Source organism: Procambarus clarkii, chromosome 19, assembly GCF_040958095.1.
Source record: "Procambarus clarkii isolate CNS0578487 chromosome 19, FALCON_Pclarkii_2.0, whole genome shotgun sequence".
Taxonomy (NCBI): Eukaryota; Metazoa; Arthropoda; class Malacostraca; order Decapoda; family Cambaridae; genus Procambarus; species Procambarus clarkii.
The window spans coordinates 19,205,185-19,227,240 of NC_091168.1; the positions used below are offsets into that span (position 1 = coordinate 19,205,185).

General features: G+C 39.3%; 1 protein-coding gene across 1 annotated transcript; it reads left to right on the plus strand.

Annotated features, from left to right (window-relative positions):
* The first annotated feature begins 1,922 nt into the window (after positions 1 to 1,922).
* On the plus strand, positions 1,923 to 20,897 carry LOC123757486 (MAP kinase-activated protein kinase 2). Its single transcript, XM_045741158.2, has 7 exons — positions 1,923 to 2,315; positions 4,085 to 4,224; positions 7,787 to 7,959; positions 9,602 to 9,700; positions 11,689 to 11,764; positions 13,228 to 13,438; positions 16,534 to 20,897. The coding sequence occupies exons 1-7, from the start codon at positions 2,121 to 2,123 to the stop codon at positions 16,735 to 16,737; spliced, it is 1,098 nt and encodes a 365-aa protein (XP_045597114.1). The 5' UTR covers positions 1,923 to 2,120; the 3' UTR covers positions 16,738 to 20,897.
* Positions 20,898 to 22,056: the final 1,159 nt, after the last annotated feature.

Sequence of the window (22,056 nt, forward strand, 5' to 3'; positions counted from 1 at the left end):
GAGAAATGGCTACCGGAGTTCAACACGAACAAATGTAAAGTTATGAAAATGGGATCAGGTAATAGGAAACTAAAGGGGCAGTACACGATGAAGGGGAACTGCCTACCTGTGACGATTCGAGAAAGAAACCTGGGAGTGGACGCAACACCTAATCTGACTCCTGAGGCATATATAAATATAGGATAACGACAGTTTATTCCTCCAAGGAGTGCCGGACCAACCGGGCTGTGGTGGGTATGTGGGCCTGCGGGCCGCTCCAAGCAACAGCCTGGTGGACCAAACTCTCACAAGTCGAGCCTGGCCTCGGGCCGGGCTTGGGGAGTAGAAGAACTCCCAGAACCCCATCAACCAGGTACCAGGTAACAGTAGCGTACTACTCACACGGGAGACATCTCCCGTCACGCAGGGTGCAGTCGCACCTCCACAGATCTCCAGTATCATCCATTGATACTGGTGATGGCACTTACGGGCTATTCATGCCCGTGCCACCTTTTGGGTGGTTTAATCTTCATCAATCATCATCATCAGTAGCGAACTCTACACTGGCAAAAGTCGAATCCTAAGTAAGGAGGCTTTTAGGGCGCTTTACACTGCCTACATGAGATCAGTCTTAGAGTATCCAATAAACTGAATAAACATTTTATTTTATTTTTTTTTATTAGGGAAGGGGGGGGGGGGAAGGCCGCCTATAGGCAGGTATGGTCGTTTCGGATACGAGACGATTCGACGAAACTCGTTTTCTGTTTTATTTATTTATTTATTTATTTATTTATTCATTTATTTATTTATTTATATACAAGAAGGTACATTGGGTTTGAGAGAGTACATAGCATGATGTGTTTACATTCTTGTAATGCCACTATAGTACGCACGAGGTTTCGGGCAATTTGTTAGAACCGTGTATACTGCCAATCCCCCAATATTTATTTACCTAATCCAAACAACTTTACCATTGTGATCATTGCTGTCGTCTTATATGTGTTATCAATATGCTGTATTGTGCCTATTAATCTTTGTTAAATTATCAATCAAGCTGTCAATGCTATCAATCAGAGCTATCGACGTACCTACTAATCTCTCTCATTCTTGCAATGTACCTGTTAACATTTTATAAATTTTGCTAGACTTTACCTATCTAAAATTATCTAGTAGATTAAGGACCCGAAACGCTGCGCGTACTAGTGGCTTTACAAGAATGTAAACACCATGCTATGTATCCTCACATACTCAATGTACCTTCTTGTATATATATAAATAAATAAATAAATAAACATATATGGTATTAATGACGTGAACAATGAAGGTGAATGTGAATTTTAACTTTAGGTGTGGCCTCCTCTTTAATATTCATGAAAATTCTCAATGCTAGGAATTGTTAATAAAAATCTAGTTTACTTTTATTTTAACTATCATTGCTTATTTTTTAATTTAGCATATATGTGAATATGAGCAATTATTTTATATTTAAAATAAAGTTAAAATATACTGATTGACTGCAATATATAGAGGGTGGGGAGGTGAGTTGAGTTTACTTAGATTTACATCAAAAGAAGATATCTCAATTATGAGTGAGAGTTCAATATACTGAAGCAGATAACTGAGCTCCGCCTCAATGGCTGTATTGCCAAATGGTTTGAGAAAAAAAATCAAGGGCATTGAGTTGAGATTCCTAAATAGTATGGTGGACTCATCACCTGGCCATTGATGTTAAATCCAAAAAGATCCCCGGAAGGCAAACCGATGACGTCACAATGACGTCACACTCCTCGCACTTACAACATATACATAAAAAGGCAAAAATATATATTTTATTTTTATGAAGATAGGTTAGATTAGATTAAGATACAAAATATTAGGATAGGATAGATTAGCATATAGGTAAGATATAGGTTGATTAGGTAAGGATAGGATAGAATATATTTGTTTTAAGGAAATCTGTGACGTTGAACGGGATAATTTTTGGACCTTTTTTGAACTAGCTATTGGATGTTGTGGTGGTGGAGGCTGCATCTCCTGTCTCGTCTCCTGGCCAGTGATCTCCTCTCCTGCAGTATCCACACCAAGCTCTAGTGACATGTGAGCCCCATACACCTCTCATAGTTGTGGTTGCCTCTCCCACCATGATGGAAGAGCCGATGATGGTGGAGGAGGCGGAGGACGGGAGCAGGAGCCGTGCTGGTGTGTGTGTCCTCAACACCAAGTCTAAACCCATCCTGGAGGACTATGTCATCTCCAGCACCGTGCTGGGTCTGGGCATCAATGGCAAGGTGGTCGAGTGCTTCAGTAAGAGAGACCACAAGAAGTATGCCCTCAAGGTAGGCCTACGCATTTGTTCAGGGTTGGGGTAGGCCTAAGGAACAAACCATTGTAAAGATTTGACTTACCTGGCACAGGAGCGGGGCTGTGTGTCTGGTGGAGGACTAAGGTTTACCCTCCACCAGCCACAGCCCTGCTCCTGTGCCTGGTAAGTCCACTACGGGCTCACCATAGCCCGTGCTACTTGGAGCTTTTGTTCTGAGTAGCTAAATCTCAAACAACAACACCGTCAGACTGTTGGGAACAATCAAATCATACACAAAAGTTCAGCCAAAACTCTTCTAATTGTAAAAACTAAGTACAGTATAACCAAGTTTACCTGAGGGCCACTGTCTCTGGTGGCCTTGATGAGGACAGGACGCTGACGGCATATCAAAGGACAAACCCCATTGGTCCCGATGAAAGCTTGCCTGATCCTAACATCCCAAACCAATGTTTGGGATGCTACGATATCATTTGCAAGAGATGTGCCAGCGGATGAGAAGAAACTTGAATTTAGTAGCTGTGCCAGTCAGTGGCTGATGGGATTTCACTTGTTACCAACTACGAATGTTGCTTTTTTTATTGGGGGAGCCCCTACGCCTCCCCCCAGAAAGTTGGAGTTGCTGGGGAGCCTCCTGGACTCGCCCAGAAAATGGCATTTCATTACATTCAACGCTGGTTTTTTAGTTGTTCTTTGATCCTAAAATATTTATGCTACCCTTTATTTGATTACATTTATTTTGCCAGTAGCTTGTTTTGGCTCTTTATATTATCATAGATAACATTGTTTTTTTTTTTGTTTTTTTTTTATTATACCTCTTAAACAATTCTTTGGAAATGACCCCAGTTCTATATTTTTTCTCATATTCATGCATTTTATTGATATATTTAAATATTCCTTTAGTGAGCCAAGGATTGTTAATCCTTTTAGTTGTGACTTGTTTAGTTAGCATGAGCTAGTTAGTATTATAGAGGCTTAGAGTTTTGTGAAGAAATGTTTGTACTCCTGGGATGATGTTTACCACATTACCAAGTTTAGTCTCCCAGTTTGTTATCTTGAGATTATCTTAAGATGATTTTGGGGATTAGCATTCCCGCGGCCTGATCTTCGACCAGGCCTCCACCCCCAGGAAGCAGCCTGTAGCAGCTGTCTAACTTCCAGGTACCTATTTACTGATAGGTAACAGGGGCATCAGGGTGAAAGAAACATTTTGGCCATTTGTCTCCGCCTCCACCCGGGATCGAACCCGGAACCTCAGGACTAAGAATTCGAAGCGTTGTCCACCCAGCTGTCAGGCGCTGCCCGTAGCAGCTGTCTAACTCCCAGGTACCTATTTACTGCTAGGTAACAGGGCCATCAGAGTGAAAGAAACTCTGCCTATTTGTTCCTGCCTCCACCAGGGATCGAACCCGGAACCTCTGGACTACGAATCTGATGCGCTGTCCACTCAGCTGTGAGGCCCCTGTTACCATGTGACCAGCAATGGCAGCACAGTTGCTTATGGAAGCTTCATTGTATCAAGCTAATCTTCACTGTTTGAAGATGTGGTTTACTAATGCTAATTGAGAAAGAGTAAGCTGATCAAGCCCTATTAGTTATGGTCATTATTCATTTCTTCATTAATTTATATGGGCATCTTTTCATAGTCAATTGTAAGCAAAGTGAGTTGTATGAATTATGTAGAGGATCATATCCCATTGGTGCCTAGTGTTCCCCAATCTTATACTCTTGTTCATGTATTTCTTTATTTTCAATTGGCATAACAGGCTTAAAATCCTTCCATAGGTTCTGCGTGACAGCTCAAAGTCTAGACGAGAGGTGGACCTGCACTGTCGGGGTTCAACTTGCCCACATGTTGTAGCAATAATTGATGTCTATGAAAATGTTTACAACAATCAGAAGTGTTTATTAGTTGTTATGGAGTGGTAGGTACTCTTGAGAATATTTATATAATATAATTGTCTTATTATTTTCCATCCTGTTTGTTATCCAGGAAGTGTGATCGGTAGGTTCCTGGACTGTATTGTGCCAAAATATGGGATGCTCTTGAAGCATCTTGTATTACCTCTTTCCAGTACTGTACAGTACTATTGAGGTGGGAGCTGGAATATTGATGTGCTACATTTCCTGATTAAGACCCAATGTTTCACAAATTTTTATACGAAGTTAAAGTCTTTCATGTTTTGATTTTACGTTACTATTTGAGGAATGCTTCAAAGAAAAATTGTGAAAGACACTGATTATTTACTTCTCAAAAAAACAACAAAAAACTATGCATCAGACCCTCATCATAAATTATGCCACCCACCATAAGAATAGTTGCATTCTACTGCCTGGTGTGTATCTTGGTAAAACAAAGAATACAAAAAAAAAATTGTATTTTGTGAGGATCAGTCTTGAGATACTGGAGCATGTGGCCCATTAATTTATTTTATTTTTGTAACTGCATTACTATAGTTGTGTTTATTTAGTCAGTAGCATAGATTGTTGCACATTTAATCTCTGAGAAGTATTTTATCATTCATGGGAGGTTTCCGTGCAGAATGTTGTGTAATATTAACTTCTAACATAAATGGCTTATTATAATAGTTTTGTGGGATGGGTAGACAATAGCCCAGAGAAAGGTAGTAGAACAGTGTACAGACATAAAGGTTAAAGCTATAAAAAATCACACTGGTACATTCACCGTATCTTCCACACTAACCAGTTTTATGTAGACTTAGTACAATAACTTTCCAGCCAAGCCTCCACAACTGTTTCCTACTTATTTGTATCACTAGATGTTGAGTGCTTCTAGTCTTTTGTCATATAAAAAAATATGTTAAATAATCATTCCTTAACAAGTGATTTGACTTAGATTTGCTCTCCCCCTACATCTCATATGCTGTTCACATGCAATTCTCATCTCATACACTTGCTATGTATGTCCATCCTCTTGATCAATCTCACCTCATACCCTCTATTTCAGTTTGAATGCTCACCACTTACTGTATCTTGATTCACTCTTCTCATTGTTATGATTTAAATACTTTTTACAATCCCACATCTCTTCATGACATGTTTATTTATTGCTCTGTCCTAATACCACATATGCATCTTGGATTGTCCATTTCCACAACAAATTCTTGATTTATGCATGTGAAATGCTAGCATCTCTTATTGTACATAGGCTATGCCTATGCTCTCAGCCCCAGGTGCAGACTCATGGAATTCTTTATTTATAAAGACATGTAAAAGGCCAGTAGTATAAGCACTCAGTTTAGTGTGGAGGAGACACATGGATACAGGTGAGATACCGGTAGCACTTAAATCAACAGGTATGGCACTCCTACACAAGGGAGGGAGTAAAGCGTTGGCTAAAAATTATAGACCAGCCGCATTAACTTCACATGTAGTGAAAGTTTTGAAAGAGTGATCAGGAGTCAGATCTTCAGTTTTATGGAGAACAATCTCCTTCACAACCCAGGTCAATATGGATTTAGAGCGGGGAAGATTGTGCCTTTTGCATGATCATGGAAGCATTAGAAAAACAGTTAAATGCAGATATGGTGTAAACTGACTTTGCAAAGGCATTTGATAAATGCAACTATGGAATGATAGCACATAAAATCAGATCAACAGGAATAACAGGTAAAGTAGGGCAATGTATATTTGATTTCCTGTCAAATACAATGCAGAAAGTAAGTCAGTCAAAATCAAGTCCAAGCACAGTCCTTGCACTACTGCTTTTTCTTATTCTCATATGAGATGTAGACAAAAATACAACTCACAGCTTCGTGTCATTTTTTTGCAGACTGCACTCAAATCAACATGAAAATTACTTGTGTAGAAGACATTGGAAAACTGCAGGCTGGTGTTATAAAAGGATTTTGATTGGGCAGCAGGAAATAACATAATATTTAACAGTGATAAATCCCAGGCACTTAAGTACAGTATCCATTCGATTTAACGACCTATAAGGGGCTCTACCTAGATTGTTAAATCTGGGGCTCCACTAAATACCGAGGTACAGTATTAAAATATTGGTAACTTTTTAGTTATATTTGTGAGGGCGACAGGATGGAAGGTGGATGGGCAGGATAATTGGCTGGCTGGTAGGCAGGCAGGTGGGTGAGCGGGCAGGTTTGTACAGAGTGGTGGCTGACTGGTGTGTGGGCAGATGAGAAGGGGAGGTTATCTTGAGTTTATCTTGAGATGATTTCGGGGCTTTAGTGTCCCCGCGGCCAAGTCTTCGACCAGGCCTCCACCCCCAGGAAGCAGCCCGTGACAGCTAACACTCGGGTACCTATTTTACTGCTAGGTAACAGGGGCATAGGGTGAAAGAAACTCTGCCCATTGTTTCTCGCCGGCGCCCGGGATCGAACCCGGGACCACAGGATCACAAGTCCAGCGTGCTGTCCGCTCGGCCGACCGGATATTACCCGGGAAGGGTAATATCAGGAGAAAGCACCAAGCCATTATGAGTATATAGTATAGCAAAACCAAGCAAATACTCTATAGTGTCGGCTAGAAAAATTATGGGATGGATTATGAGTACATTCAAATCCAGGAATCCCATCACAATGCTCATGCTGTTCAAATCACTTGTGCTGTCCTGCCTTGAGTACTGCTCGATACTCACTTTCCCTTTTAGAGCAGGGGGGAATTCCTCAAATAGACAGAATACAGAGAACATATACCACACACATGGGCACAATAAACCACCTAAAGTATTAGAACTGTCTCAAAGCTCTCAAAACGTATTTTAATGGGGATTAGACAGCTGCTACAGCTGCTTCCTGGGGGGGTGTGTAACAAAAAGGAAGCCTGGTCGAGGAGCGGGCTGCGGGAACGCTAAGCCCCGAAATCATCTCAAGATAACCTAAAGAGGGTCTGGCTACTGCTACGTGAGCCCCAGTGGCTCCCTGACTCCTTCCCCCAGGGCATCAGGGTGGTCTTCAACACCATAAGAACTGTTGGTGGAGCAGCTGGCTGACCCGGTCTGCCTTCCTCCTCCCCCAAACAAGGGGGAAAGGTGGGGCGAACTAGCTTGCGCTAGTTTCATGAATTTTTGTGAGTTTGTTTAATTTGTTGGGGGAGTTCTTTTAGCTGTTTTGAGGCTGCTGTCAACCAAGCAGTCGTCTGTTTTGTTTTGCTGACTTTCTGGGTGCCTTCCCTTGGTGGTGGCAGATGTGAATAAATTTACATAAAATTTTTCATAGTGTCATTGCCCACTGCTCCTCTCTGAGGGGGTCCAGGTTCTGGCTCGTGGTCACCGGTAGGTCAATGAGAACTCCGCGACTGATGGCACCATGTAGTCTGGCACCATACAGAATACTACCTTAAGGGAGCACCCAGAAATTGATATTTCATTACATTCAATGCTGGTATTTTGGAAAACCAGGTAGCTCCCTCTGTTGCCTTGATTCAATCAATCAGTAACTTTTGTTATGACTATTAATACCTGTACTGTATTATAATTCTCATTAGGATTACTGTTGTTTTCAGCATGGAAGGTGGAGAACTATTCCAGAGAATTCAGGATCGAGCTGATGGTGCATTTACTGAACGTGAAGCAGCCTGTATCATGCGAGAAATTTGTGTGGCAGTTCAACATCTACATCTTCTCAATATAGCTCACAGAGATCTTAAGCCAGAAAATCTGCTCTATACCAGTTTGGGTAGGTGACTTGTGACTCAGAGCTGTTCAAGGTTAGCTTTATTTGCTTGTTGTGCTAACCTAGTTCTTTATTGTGTATCCATTGAAATAAATAATTTGTTTTAGAAATTGAAATATATAAATGAAATGTGTCTGTAAATGGAATTGTTAAAATGGCATTTACCAGGTTTACTCCCATGTGATAGCAAATGAAGGTTACTGTTAAAAGCTAATACAGTATAATCTATATCCAGGAGATTGGCTTCAGTCAAATTTATTTATTGACACTTTAATTAATCTTTGTAAATGTTACAAGTCATAATTTAATTTTGAGAGAATGGATTTCCACAGCTGACATAGTTGTATAAATTGAGATCATGATGGTTAGGAAATCAGCTTGGGAAAGCTAGAGTGTACGGCAACATACTGCATAGACCTAAAATCTTAAGTTATGGATAAGGTCTGCTATGTTGGGTCTCTGGAAAGGCCACATTGGCAGAATGCCACTGATAACACTAAGGTCATTGTGCGTTCAGTCCCTGATTAATTTGAACGACTGAAGCGTTCAGTAGGAAGGTGGATCTAATCACACTGGCAAGAAAAGAACCCAGGGAAATGTGTGTGTGTGTGTGAGCCGCATCCAACAGCCTGGTTGACCAGTCCAGCAACCAGGAGGCCTGGGCAATGACCGGGCCACAGGGACCCTATGTCCCGAAACCATCACAAGGTAAGGTGATTACACTTTACACTTATGTAATCTCTTACATAACTTTTACACTTTTCTTAGTCTATTTGCATTGACTCAATAATGCCTCATCATATTGCTGTGAGACCTGTAGATTTACTTTTGATAATAAAACTGAGCTTCGTGTTGATGATGGGCTGTGTAGTAACTTGGAAGTCATTTTTACAATCACTTTATTATGAAAAATATACAAAATTTTATGTATTGTGAGGTGATTTTCCCAAACTCATCACCTAAGTTCATCTTGATTGCTGTTTACATTTACAGTACAGTATTGTAATATGTGTGTGTGAAGGGATGGGAGGGGGTGTGTGGATTCCTGTACTTATGCACGAATATATTCACCTTGGTGTCATTACAGAGGCTTCTGGCCCCACTTTCCAAACATACTTGTTTGTAAAGGATTATATATATAATGCAAAGGTTTAAAGTGGTGAACTGCTGCTGTGGATGTGGTGTGGTGTAGTGTGGTGTGGTGCGTGTGTCTGCATGAGACTGGAGTGTGTACAAATGGGACAAATAGATGAATACTGTATTTTTTCTGAGCATAGTCTTTCTGGTTCCATAAAAGCGGGAATGACGTAACGATGATATATTTAGTTATAATGTACATAGTAAATCAGTAAACCTCTGGAAGTTAATATTAGTAAGCAACATAATTTTAAAGTGTAAACTCTGTTAATATATTTGTAGCATTTCATGGTTACTAATAATAATTTGTTGTACAGTATATATCAAAAGACCCAAGAAGAGTATTTTATTCTATGTATTTTGATAATTGGTGCATACATCCCTGGTGAACTTTTGTCATTTTGAAAAAAATAACTTTTGCTGCATTAAAACAGGCCTTGTTTATTTTATCTTTTGATATTACAGTATAGTTAAAGTTATGATGATTATAAACATATATATTTTACAGGTAATGATGCTATACTTAAGTTAACTGATTTTGGGTTTGCCAAGGAAACGTTCTCGAAGGAATCTTTGCAGACCCCTTGTTACACTCCATATTATGTTGGTAAGGATATGTCTGCCTGCCTATTTTGTTTAAGAATTTATGATAAAATTTTCTAGCATACTCTTTACATCTGTACAAGCTTTTGAACACCTTTTCTGGGGGATCCCCTTCGGCTTCCCGGAGCTATCCGGGCTGATATGAATGTGTATTAGACCCTGGCATCAGTCAAAGCAAATTGAGTTCTTAGGCCTGCCGGGGACCATGAGACAGAACGTGGGCCCCCTCAGAGAGGCACAAGGAGCAATGGCCTATAGAAACCCCGGTGTGGTTGGAAGCATTCTATGTTTGCCATCGTCCGGGTCAGGCACCCAGAAAGGTAGGCTCCCCAAAACAAACCCTATCTGGTTAAAATATTGCCACTGAAAGCCGAACTGTTGGACAGAACTCCCCCAAATGAAAAACGAGCAAACGAGCATGACGTCACAACCGTCACCGTGCCGCTGTCTTGCAGGTCCCTGATCCCCGGAAGGGGGAATGGGGAAGGGGAAACCCCCAGACCTCTGAGCCAGCTATCCACACCCTCAGTTCTGTGGCTGATGTGAGACCTGGCAATTGTGCGACTCTGGCTCCAGACTTGTTCCAGTGCTGTGCCTTGTGGTGTGATCTTGTCCTGTGATGGTGCGCAAGCCAGAAGTATTTTCACTTGTACTCGGGATGCATGCGCCTAGGGTTCCCTTCCCTAGGTGCTGTCCAGTGTCCAGTCCAGTCCCTGGACTTCTGAGATGCGTATTGGCATGTCCCGATTCATCTGGAGTTCAGGGATTGGCTCCGTTTTGTTGTGGGGCGTCAGGCTTATCTCTTTCGTTGCCTTCTACACTGCTTGAATCTGGCGCCTCGCATGTTCACAAGCCTTACCCGGGTCGTGGTGGCCCGTCTGCATCTCTTAGGAGTTCAGGTGCCAGGGATTTGGTTCTTTCCCTGCTCGCCAGGGTCGGATTCCTGGTGAACTAGAGGTAGTCCCATCTGGGTCCCTCTCAGATTCGGTCTTGGCTGGGTCTTGTGAGGGGACTCTTGAAGAGCTTCCTTGTCTCTCCCTCTGGAGGCTCTGCTGTTGTTGCGGGCCTGCCTTTGCCTGTTTCTGGGGGGCTCCTGGGTCACGAGCGGTTACTCAAGGGTTTGTGCGGGAGTCTGAACTTTGCCATGGTGGTCTACCCGCCGGGTCGGGTTTGGCTTTGTCGGCAGTTCTGGTCCCTTCGATGATGTCCCACCCCTCTCGTGATCACTGGGTTTGGCCTCTTGGTCCCTTACATAGGCTACTGCGTTGCAAACTTCCTCTTTGGTTTTTTTTTGGGTTCAGTACCTTGGCCCCTACCTGAGCCCTCTCGATGTGTTCACGGATACGTCGTCTCTTGGCTGGGGCTTTGTGACCAGTGCTTGCCAGGCCAGCCAGGGATGGTGGGGTCCGTCCTTCCGTCGGGCCCACAGCACGGTGTGGGAGTTCGCTGTATTAAGGAGGTCGCTTTGGAGGGTTCGGGTTACTCACGGATCAACGATCCAGCTCCATTCGGACTGCTTCCCGGTGGTTCATTGCCTGAACCGAAGGGGTTCGATGTGTTCCTTGGCCCTTTGGGGCTGGTCACTTCGGTTGACTCGTCTGATGGGTTCTCGGGGTTTGGCTCTCCTGGGCATTCACATTCCAGGGGGGTGTCCAATGTCCTGGCAGATGGCCTGTCAGGATTCATTGCCCTGTCCACGGAATGGACGGTCGACGCTGACTTGTTCAGTTGACTCTGCCAGACGTACAGGCTCCCAGAGGTGGACCTTTTCACGTTGGCATGGTCGAGGCATCTCCTGTTATATGTGGCGCCCTTTCCCGACTGCAAGGCCATCGAAGTTATAAGGGCTTTCATATGACCCACAATTATCTTATGTATAATAATGCATTTCATTACTGCATAACTATTATTTAAAGCTAATATACTGTATAGTGTTAATAAATGTGTTGATATTATTTTTGTTTGTTTTCTAATTGAGAGTTATTATTTCAGCTCCTGAGGTGCTGGGGCCAGAGAAGTACGACAAGAGCTGTGACATCTGGTCGTTAGGTGTTATAATGTACATTTTGTGAGTATATTTGCAATGGCTAACTCATAAATGGCATAATTTTTTTTCATATTGACTGATAATTATGAGTATAAAATTATAGCCCCAGATAATACAAAGTGTTATGTTGCATGATACATACGTACACATTAAAAATCGTGACAGGAAACGACAAAGTTGACAGGGTTCATATTTTTTAAATCGGCAATGTCAAGAACAAGGTGTCACATATTCAAGCTTGGAAAGTAAAGAAAATAAAACATGAAAAGTGAGATAGTGTTGGATGTCAGAACCATCAGCAATTTCCGAGTCACGTGACAAAAATTATAGAGAAACGGAACACCACTAGCATAGCTCTCATCCTATAATTACATACACACTTTTATGCACTCACTCATGCCACCCACCCACCAGCTGCAGGCTGTGGATGCCTCTGAAGTTCATCACCTAAGTTGTTTAGAGAAAGAGTTATATATTACATATGAATATTTTTACCTCAATGTATGTTTTATTTAACAATACAGCTCCTGTTGCTACCTGACCTTGTTTCCTGCTACTGTTCACCACAATTTGTCTCCATTTTTTCAAACACGTCTCAAGTCTGCCCATCATCATTATAGCTATTTTTTGCTCCGTCCCTCTAAATTCACTTGAATACTTATTAAAGATGATGAGTTCATTCATTTGAGGTTCTTATTATATTTTTGTCACATCACAGATGGTTTTCAGGTCATCCATTTTTACTGCTCTTAATTCTTGATTTTGTCCTGGTCATACCACACCAGTATGACACATGGTGCACGAGGGTAGGCACTGCCACACCCTCATGCTACCCCTCTACCCACAACTATCTTGTACCACTTTCCTTGTAATAAACTCCTCCTTCCACTTGCACAAGTTTGTGTCTTGTCAGTTGCACAGCTCAGATATTGAAACTGATTAACAACATCTAGAATTTCTCTATTCACTAAAACTAGTGGTATGTTTATTGTGATTTGTGAGGAATGTTATCTTGAGGTTATCTTGAGATGATTTCGGGGCTCTAGTGTCCCCGCGGCCCGGTCCTCGACCAGGCCTCCACCCCCAGGAAGCAGCCCGTGACAGCTGACTAACACCCAGGTACCTATTTTACTGCTAGGTAACAGGGGCATAGGGTGAAAGAAACTCTGCCCATTGTTTCTCGCCGGCACCTGGGATCGAACCCAGGACCACAGGATCACAAGTCCAGCGTGCTGTCCGCTCGGCCGACCGGCTCCCACTATGTTGCTCATTAAGCTAGCGCTTAACCATTTGGAGGATTTTCTTTAGACATTCTTTTTCATTTTAGAAATGATGATAGGTAGAATTGTTACTCCATTGTATGATGATGAACTCTACTAGTACAATGTATAATGCGAGTACTTTCATATCACCCAGGAGAAATTAGCTTATTAAAGCAAAACAAGTAAGTTTGCAAATTACAATACATTTCCCATTGTTTACAGGCTTTGTGGGTTCCCACCCTTCTACAGTAATCATGGTCATGCAATATCACCAGGAATGAAGAAGCGCATTCGCACAGGCCAATATACATTTCCTAATCCAGAGTGGGCCAATGTAAGCCAAGATGCCAAAGACCTGATTAAGGGTATGCTCCGTACTGACCCCGAGGAGCGTCTCACAATCTTTGATGTTATGAAGAACAAATGGATTGTGGTAAGTTTACAGAATGTTTTAAGAATTGTGTAACTGTTTAAACATCTTTTAGAAAGTACTGATGAGATTGCAGAAGCTTTTTGGACATTGAAATTTCATCACATTTTTTTTACTTTTTTCATTTAAATTTTTGCAATATTGCAACTTGATTTTTTGTATATTCTTGTTTAGATTGTGTGTATGGCTCACACACAGTATTCTTACATGTTTTGTATGTAAATATATGGAGATACACTGAACAAACCATCATTACGACTGTCTAGTTGGATGACTTAGGTAACATGATTAAAAGAACTCTACAAACTTTCCCTCGACCCCATATATGCTGATTAAAGTAAGACAAAAGCTAGCAGACCTTCCCCCTTCCCTAATACCCAGCAATGATTTTGTTCTGTATACACTAACTTTCCAGGCCTTATTTTTTTTAATTCTTGCATTAATCTAATTGTACTGTATTTATGCTGGATAGGCTGAATTGGTTAATTTGATGTGAATGCTGTGTAAATGCAATATTTTCCACCTACTATTTGTCTTGAGGCAGTGAGAGATGCAAGACATCACAGAGATAAGAATTTCTCCATTCAAGCCCACATCAACCCAGGAGGTTACTGTATTGATGGATCATAGTGTGCTGCATTACCTTAATAATGCTCCCCATGATCACCATGGCTGCTTATAATAGTGTTCATACTGTGAGACACTCGACACAGGGACCAGGGCTACCTTCCTTATAATACGTGTACTCTGACAAGTACCTAACACAGGGACCAGGGCTACCTTCCTTATAATACGTGTACTCTGACAAGTACCTAACACAGGGACCAGGGCTACCTTCCTTATAATACGTGTACTCTGACAAGTACCTAACACAGGGACCAGGGCTACCTTCCTTATAATACATGTACTCTGACAAGTACCTAACACAGGGACCAGGGCTACCTTCCTTATAATACATGTACTCTGACAAGTACCTAACACAGGGACCAGAGATACCCTTCCTTATAATACGTGTACTCTGACAAGTACCTAACATAGGGACCAGAGATACCCTTCCTTGGTTGTAACATTAAAATTTTTATCCATATTTAGTCTTGTTTTGTTTACAAATGGATTGTTGCTACTTTTTGTTGACAATGTTTTGTTCTTCAGTACAGTACATTGTAATTTTAAAATTAGTCTGAATGTATCTTAAAAAATTTGGTGTATTGAGACTAATGGTTCTTAACCCCTAGGCTGTGCCCCCTAGTGTAGTTGACATCCCCAATTCACAAGAACAAATTCAACAACTCTCTCTTTCTGAAATTGTTAAAATGATCACAAGAAAAATAATACAAATGTATGCGACCTACTTTGGCTGTGGTGAAGTCTTGTGATGATGTCATGATTCATGACTTATATTGAGCAGCCCCAGGGTGGCTACCCCAAGCCAGCCATAAGGCAGGAATTACAGCGAAGATATTTTTACATATTTATTTCATTGTAGTCAATTTGTGTTGTTTTTTGTTTATTTTTGTTTTGTTTTTTGCAGTAATATTATTCAATAGTCTGTATTTTAAGGAATTTAAATAATAAAATGTGTGGTACATCAGAATGTTCAAGTATATTCGTGTCACTAAGATGCGCACTATATTATTTGCCTAGAACAATAAAACATACTGTCTTTGCTGTTATTACACTATATACACATTTTTTATATAACTGTTTACATTTTCATGCACGATTATGAACCACTAAGCCAGTCTGATGGGTGTGATAACCTCATAACAAGTTATCAGAGTTCAGGCTAGCTGCGCATATTTTGTGCAAAATAATAACTGCTTGCATTGAATATACAACATTTTCTTTGTATTTCTAACATTTTACCATGGCTTTTAAAAGTGCAATGATGTAGTGGGTTGTGAGTAATGTTATTTGTATCACAGAACATATAGATCATCAGTATGCACAGATATTTTTATATCACTAATGTGTGCACCATATTATATTCTCTGAACAATAAACCACAGTTTATGTTGTTATTACACTATATTCACATGTCAAATATAACTACATTTTTATGCACCATGATAAACCATTAAGCAGTTTTGGTGGGTGTGATAATGAAATCCACACAAACACTACCACAGACGATGCCAGCAGACGACACAACCTGATGGAGCAAAATGCATCATGATATACTATGCACATCGCTAATTCTAGACACACACACTACTATTATTATCAGATTTCTGGACATTAAATTATGAATATGAGTAATTGTCTACACGTTGACTTTCCATATGAACATGTGGTCACATTTTATAATGCATAAATGCATGAGACCGTGGCTGTGTGCTGTGAACAACAGAACCAGCATTGTGTTTGCTCTTATCTGAATCTTGTACATAGTCATTATCACAGGATGTTCTATGACACTATCATTATAAAGTAATTGCAGTTATTTGTTTATTTCTTCATAATTAAGTGATGTTGGGGCACAAGCTACAGCAATGCTGTAAGTTGATACAGTATGCAGTACCCATGGTTGTCCATGGGTACTGAGTCCCTCGTATCCATGAGGGCCTATAGAGCCCATGATTTGTTTCCAAGATAGTGTTCCAACAAGAACTCTGTGTGCAGGTGATGAGTCACAATAACGTGGCTAAAGTATGTTGACCAGACCACACACTAGAAGGTGAAGGGACGACGACGTTTCGGTCCATCCTGGACCATTCTCAAGTCGATTGATGACCCCAATAATATAGTACTACATCATTACGAATAGCTTCAGAGAACCTCCGGGGCTCACCCAGAAACTGGCATTTAATTACATTCAACGCTGGTTCTCTCCCCCCCTCCCCCCCCCCCCCCCCGTGTCTACCAACCTTCCCAGTTCCAATTTGTACCAGCCTCTTAACTTCCCTCTCTTCAGTTTCCCATCTCACTAACCTCATTTCCTTTTTTTTTCCCTTTCACCAACCTTCCCTCTCATTATTCTCATCCATCCCCTTCATTACCAGTGTCACATATTTAGCTTGTTTGCTATGTTTTTCTCTAGTGTTGCTCATTGTACTTTACTATATCCAGCTGATTTACTTTCTCCACTTTCCTTGTAGCAATACTCCGAGGTACCGCAGACACCACTTCACACCTCCAGGATTCTTCGTGAGGAGGGAGACTTGTGGCAGGAAGTTCAGGACGAGATGACTCGATCTCTTGCTACCATGCGTGTTGATTACGACACACTCCAAATTAAAACTTTAGACCATGCTAATAATTCCCTACTTAGTAAGCGCCGTAAGAGGGCCACTGATAACTGAATGTGTACTGCAGATATAAATTTGAGTATGATTGAATATCTCATTTGCAAAGAAAAAATGTTTTTCTTTAAGATTGGATTTGGAGTTTATTCCATCATAACTGTCACAAAGTTAAATGTAATAATAGGCAACTTAAGTTTTTCAGACTTGCCTAAGGTAAAGCACTGATTGATTTGTCTACATTAAGTTTATGAAGAGTAATTAGCCATGAAATGTAAGATTTTTCCAAGTATTTACTCACTCACATTGTGCTGTAATGTACAGCAATAAGGTATTTATATATAGAACATACAAAGGGTTTAGCACTTCAGCTGGTTATAACACTACTAAAAAGTGTGTGAAAGTGACAGTAGTATTTGTAGTAACACATTTATTAAAAATTATGAAGATATAATTTTGGTCATGGGACCATGTAAGGACCTGCATGAAGAACTAGGGGTTGCGTACATATACACTATGTACTCTGCTATATTTAACAAATTATGCATAAAGCTATTTTTCTGCAATGAAATGCAGTTATTTTAAAATAACCATATGTGATTTTTGACAATATGTGGCATTTATACAATGTTTGTCTTTTCACCGTTTCCTTAGATATTCAGACTCTTATGTTTTCAAGGAATCAGATGTTTAAAGATTTCCAATATTTGTCATATACATCTCCTCAAAGTAATGTCACCATCTTCCAGTAGTAATGGGAATTTGTGTGTGGTTAATGATAAAAAATGATTTTAATGCTGTATTAAACAGGCCAATGAAATAATGTTCATTGAAGTAATGTATCCATAAATGTTTAGATAACATTGCCCTTAATTTATAAATCACATCTTTTTATCTTCTACTAGGGAGCTAATCTGAGGTCACTAAAGAGGAATTATTTATGTAAAATTTTGGTATTGCACAAACGGGAGGGGCATTGTGATCGTCGGAAGTTCCATTCCTTCAGCTTATTAAATGTTTGTTAATGCTTGAGGAACACCGTAATCGGTAGTGCCATCCATCTTCATAATGGTTGAGTGTGCGAGTAGCCAGTATTTAAACATCGGTAGTATCTCATTCACTCTTGATATCTCTTAACAAACATACATTGTGGTACAAATATGAATGTATGTATAATACAAGTTAATATTTTTAGAGAGGAACCAGTTGATAAAATGCTTAGCTATCCTGGTTTACTTGTGAGAAGTGTACTAGCTAACATAGGTAGAGAAGATTGCTTGTGAGGAATGGTAGCGTTAGCTCGTACGAGTGTTGTTGCATTTTAGTGGCTAAGGGTAGTAAATGCGGTCCTGGCAATAGTAACAAGGTTAAGTGTCGTGTTCTGTAGCAATAATGACAGTTTGAACTGCATATTTTACATTATCATCGCATTTTCTATTAATAACTAATTGGTTTAATTAATATTTTATAATACATATGGAAATGCTATTTATTCTCATGTTTTTATGAAACAAAACTGTTACATACACCTGTGTGTATGGTATGATCAGTAACATACACCTGTGTGTATGGTATGATCAGTAACATACACCTGTGTGTATGGTATGGTCAGTAACATACACCTGTGTGTATGGTATGATCAGTAACATACACCTGTGTGTATGGTATGATCAGTAACATACACCTGTGTGTATGGTATGATCAGTAACATACACCTGTGTGTATGGTATGATCAGTAACATACACCTGTGTGTATGGTATGATCAGTAACATACACCTGTGTGTATGGTATGATCAGTAACATACACCTGTGTGTATGGTATGGTCAGTAACATACACCTGTGTGTATGGTATGATCAGTAACATACACCTGTGTGTATGGTATGATCAGTAACATACACCTGTGTGTATGGTATGATCAGTAACATACACCTGTGTGTATGGTATGATCAGTAACATACACCTGTGTGTATGGTATGATCAGTAACATACACCTGTGTGTATGGTATGATCAGTAACATACACCTGTGTGTATGGTATGATTAGTAACATATACCTTTGTGTATGGTATGATCAGTAACATACACCCATGTGTATGGTATGGTCAGTTACAAATTGTCAATATTTGTTAAATTACAGGTAATACCGGTATAATTTTTTGTTCTTGTTTAAAATTTTATTGAGATTAAATCTTAACTAATACATAGATGTATATAATAATGCATAATTGCACATTGGCCTCAAGTATATGCATAAACTTTATTTTAAGTTAAAAGTTTGCATGCATGTTAATTTTGAGTGATTTACATATGTAAAAATAATGTGTGCTCTGTAATTTTAATGTATTATTGTGATGCTGACACTGTCACATATCAACAAACTTAACTTTTGCATAAATTGCCCAATGAAAGTGTTTCATGAATTTTTTTTACTAATTTATTCTTATGCATATATAAGGTGTTGATTAATTTGTCAGTGTGCTTGACTTTTGTTCGTCTGTTTCTCCCGTCCTCAAATCTTTTTAGAAAGTTTTTGTGACACGAGAATATACCGACATGTTATTTAGACTTAAAGGCACCGTTAAGCTAATAATCACAATATTGGAGTTGAAGCAGAGGTGGTTGTGTATGTTAAGAGCCATGTGTTAATGTCACCCACTTGGAGCATATTGGCTAACTTGTGTTGTATGTTGCAGTCCATGGTTTTGTTTTAAAATATTGCAGTGCTATACAGCCATACTGGCTTTTTACTTTCTTTTCATACTTGCAGCATTAACTGTAAGTAATTAAGTTGTGAAATCCAGTTGTGCTGAATGTTTAATGAAAATAAATGCATATTTTTATATTAGTGCATTTTTATAGAAAACTGTAGGTTATACTGTACTGTAAATTGATTCTTGCATCTAAAACACTACTAATTTTGCTCTTGGTTAAGTTTCTCTAATTTGATTGCAATACTTGCTTCATTTAGTTACTCCAGCACCAAGCACCTTCAACAATATATCTGCTGCACAGTTCTCCATTATTTTGTTTACCCATGTTCTTGACATCTGAAATTGGTCTGGTTTTCTGTAGCAGTTGTGTTAGTAGCTTAGTGAATTGTCAGAAGGAGAAACTTGCTGGCTTTAGCACTGTAAAGTTAATGGTATGTTGAACTCAGGGGCTGTAATTATGAGAGGGTTGGTGAAGTGTATGTTAATTGATATAGAAATGTGTTGGTCTCAGATGCGTGTACATGCACTGTTCAGTACATAGATTTATAAATTAGCTGCACTGCACACACAAACTTGAAAGCTTTGCCATTGTGTAGGCTTGTCAATTTATAGGTTAAAAATTAATAAATGACAAGGAGTTTTCTTTACAAAATTTTAATGTAATTTTTTTGGGGGGTTAATAATTATAAGAGTAATTATAACACTGCCAAAGACAGTTTTAGCTCAAAAGGTAGAATAAAGAGTATTCAAGACCCAATGCCTTCCATAGTTGTATATCTTAGTCTCTCACTTTAAACTTCCAATTTCTGTATTTCCCTGAGAACATTGAGAGGGTGGCAATGTTTACAACCTTTTCTAATCATATCTTAATGTCAAGCATGTGTTAAGGCTGAACAGTAGTCATATTGTTACAGAAGAAATAAGGTTAACAAGAAAATAGTTGCAATAGATATTTAAATGATACTGTAAAGATGTGAACATTTTTGATGACTGTCATATAGATGAAGGTTAGGGAAATGGTAGGAGTTAAAACAGGCAAGCAGTGCCCAAGTGTAAGTCTTCTGTAATGCCGAAGACTATGGGGTTTCGTGATTCTGATGGTAATGATGTGCTGAGGATGCAACATTTGAAGTACAGCGTGTCCAGATGGCTGGGGTCACCTTTGTATATATCTATCCATCACACTGTCATTTGATGTAAAGGAGGTACTTAGTTGTGCATTTCATTAAATAAGATGTTTCTATAAAGTTTATAAAAGGAAGCTTGTGATAGGTTTAAGTGCAAGATGGGGGCAGGAAAACTGTTTAGTGGTGGATGTCATTGTGACATTAGAATAGCATTTGCAGTGAATCAAGACTTGCATTTATTTACAAGACATTTCTGTATTGTCATGGTGCAGTTTAAATATCTGTGAAGCATTTAAAAAGCAATAACTAATATATTATTTTAAAGAAAAATTATAATTCGTAAAGGTAAAAATTTGTAAAACGAGAAAGTAAAATAAAAATTTTCCTGTACAAAACAGGCTGCCACTGATCATACTAACCAATAAGTTTGAGCTTTGTGGAGTAGCCATTAACCGTTGTAATACTGTACTTAGTGAAGCAAAAAAAAAAAAAAAAAAAAAATTGATTTTTCCACAAAATGACAACGGAAAAAACAAAGTGGAGCCAAGAAAAATCGACACGTCTTTTAAGGCAGTCCAAGAAGGAAAAATATAAAATTTTGTTCATGACAATGTAAGCGTAATATCCAGCTGACATTGCCATGAACAAAATGATTGATTTTAAATCGTCTTTCGAATTGTCGCAAATGAAAAGGGATCATAGAGACTTTTTTTTTTTTTTACTCATTTTTTCCAATATTGTTTTGTGGGAAGAGTCATTGTCTATCTGGCTGGCACCCCTAAATTTGTAAACAGCCAATGACAGATTTATTCTCTCTGCAAGCTCAAACTTCATCTTGGCTAAATGTATTTAGATCAGTGGCAGCCTCTTTTGTATGAAAAAATAATGTCTGCAGCATAGGAAAAGTGATGTAGAAATTTATTGATCAAGTGGAATAAGAGGAAACTCTTGCTGCCAGCCCAGTTTACATGATTCCTACAAACAAGCAACCAAAGTGCCTAATGTTTCATTTTAGCAAAAAGTTAAATTTTTCCAACAATTTTCAAATGGTGGAACACCAATGTTGGTTGTAATTTGCCAGTGCAAGAGTTATTAAGAAATGTCGAGATATGATAGTAAGAGGTGGGCAATTTGACCATTTATAAAGTAATGAAAGGAAATGTGGTATGGCAAAGTGTTAGTGAGAAATGATCTGTAACTTAAATGGTTAATAAAATGTAGTGAACATTCAATGTTGACTTTTTCTAAGAGAATGTGGAGCTCAATGATCCTCAAGAGGAATAGCCAAGAAATATAAAGTCGTGCAAGTCTAAGAAAATAATCTGTATGAAGTTAGGTACAAAGATGAATAGTGGGTCACGTAATTATTAAAGTGTGCCAAACCCACAAGGCTTCCACTGTATAAAACTATGTCAATATTAATTTAAGAAGTTTCTAGATATGTTGGAATGCCTATACAAGAGCATACAATTTCTTTAACATATTACTTGAAAGGTACAGTGGGAAAGCAAAGTTTCCAATCATTCTGAAAAAAGGGAC

What these genes read in the sequence shown, in the direction of transcription:
- LOC123757486 (XM_045741158.2), top strand. Translation starts at nt 2,121, where the DNA reads ATGATGGAAGAGCCGATGATGGTGGAGGAGGCGGAGGACGGGAGCAGG. An exon ending in TTATTAGTTGTTATGGAGTG is followed by an intron (nt 4,225 to 7,786) that starts GTAGGTACTCTT and finishes TGTTGTTTTCAG; the next exon opens with CATGGAAGGTGGAGAACTAT. An exon ending in TGAAGAACAAATGGATTGTG is followed by an intron (nt 13,439 to 16,533) that starts GTAAGTTTACAG and finishes CTTTCCTTGTAG; the next exon opens with CAATACTCCGAGGTACCGCA.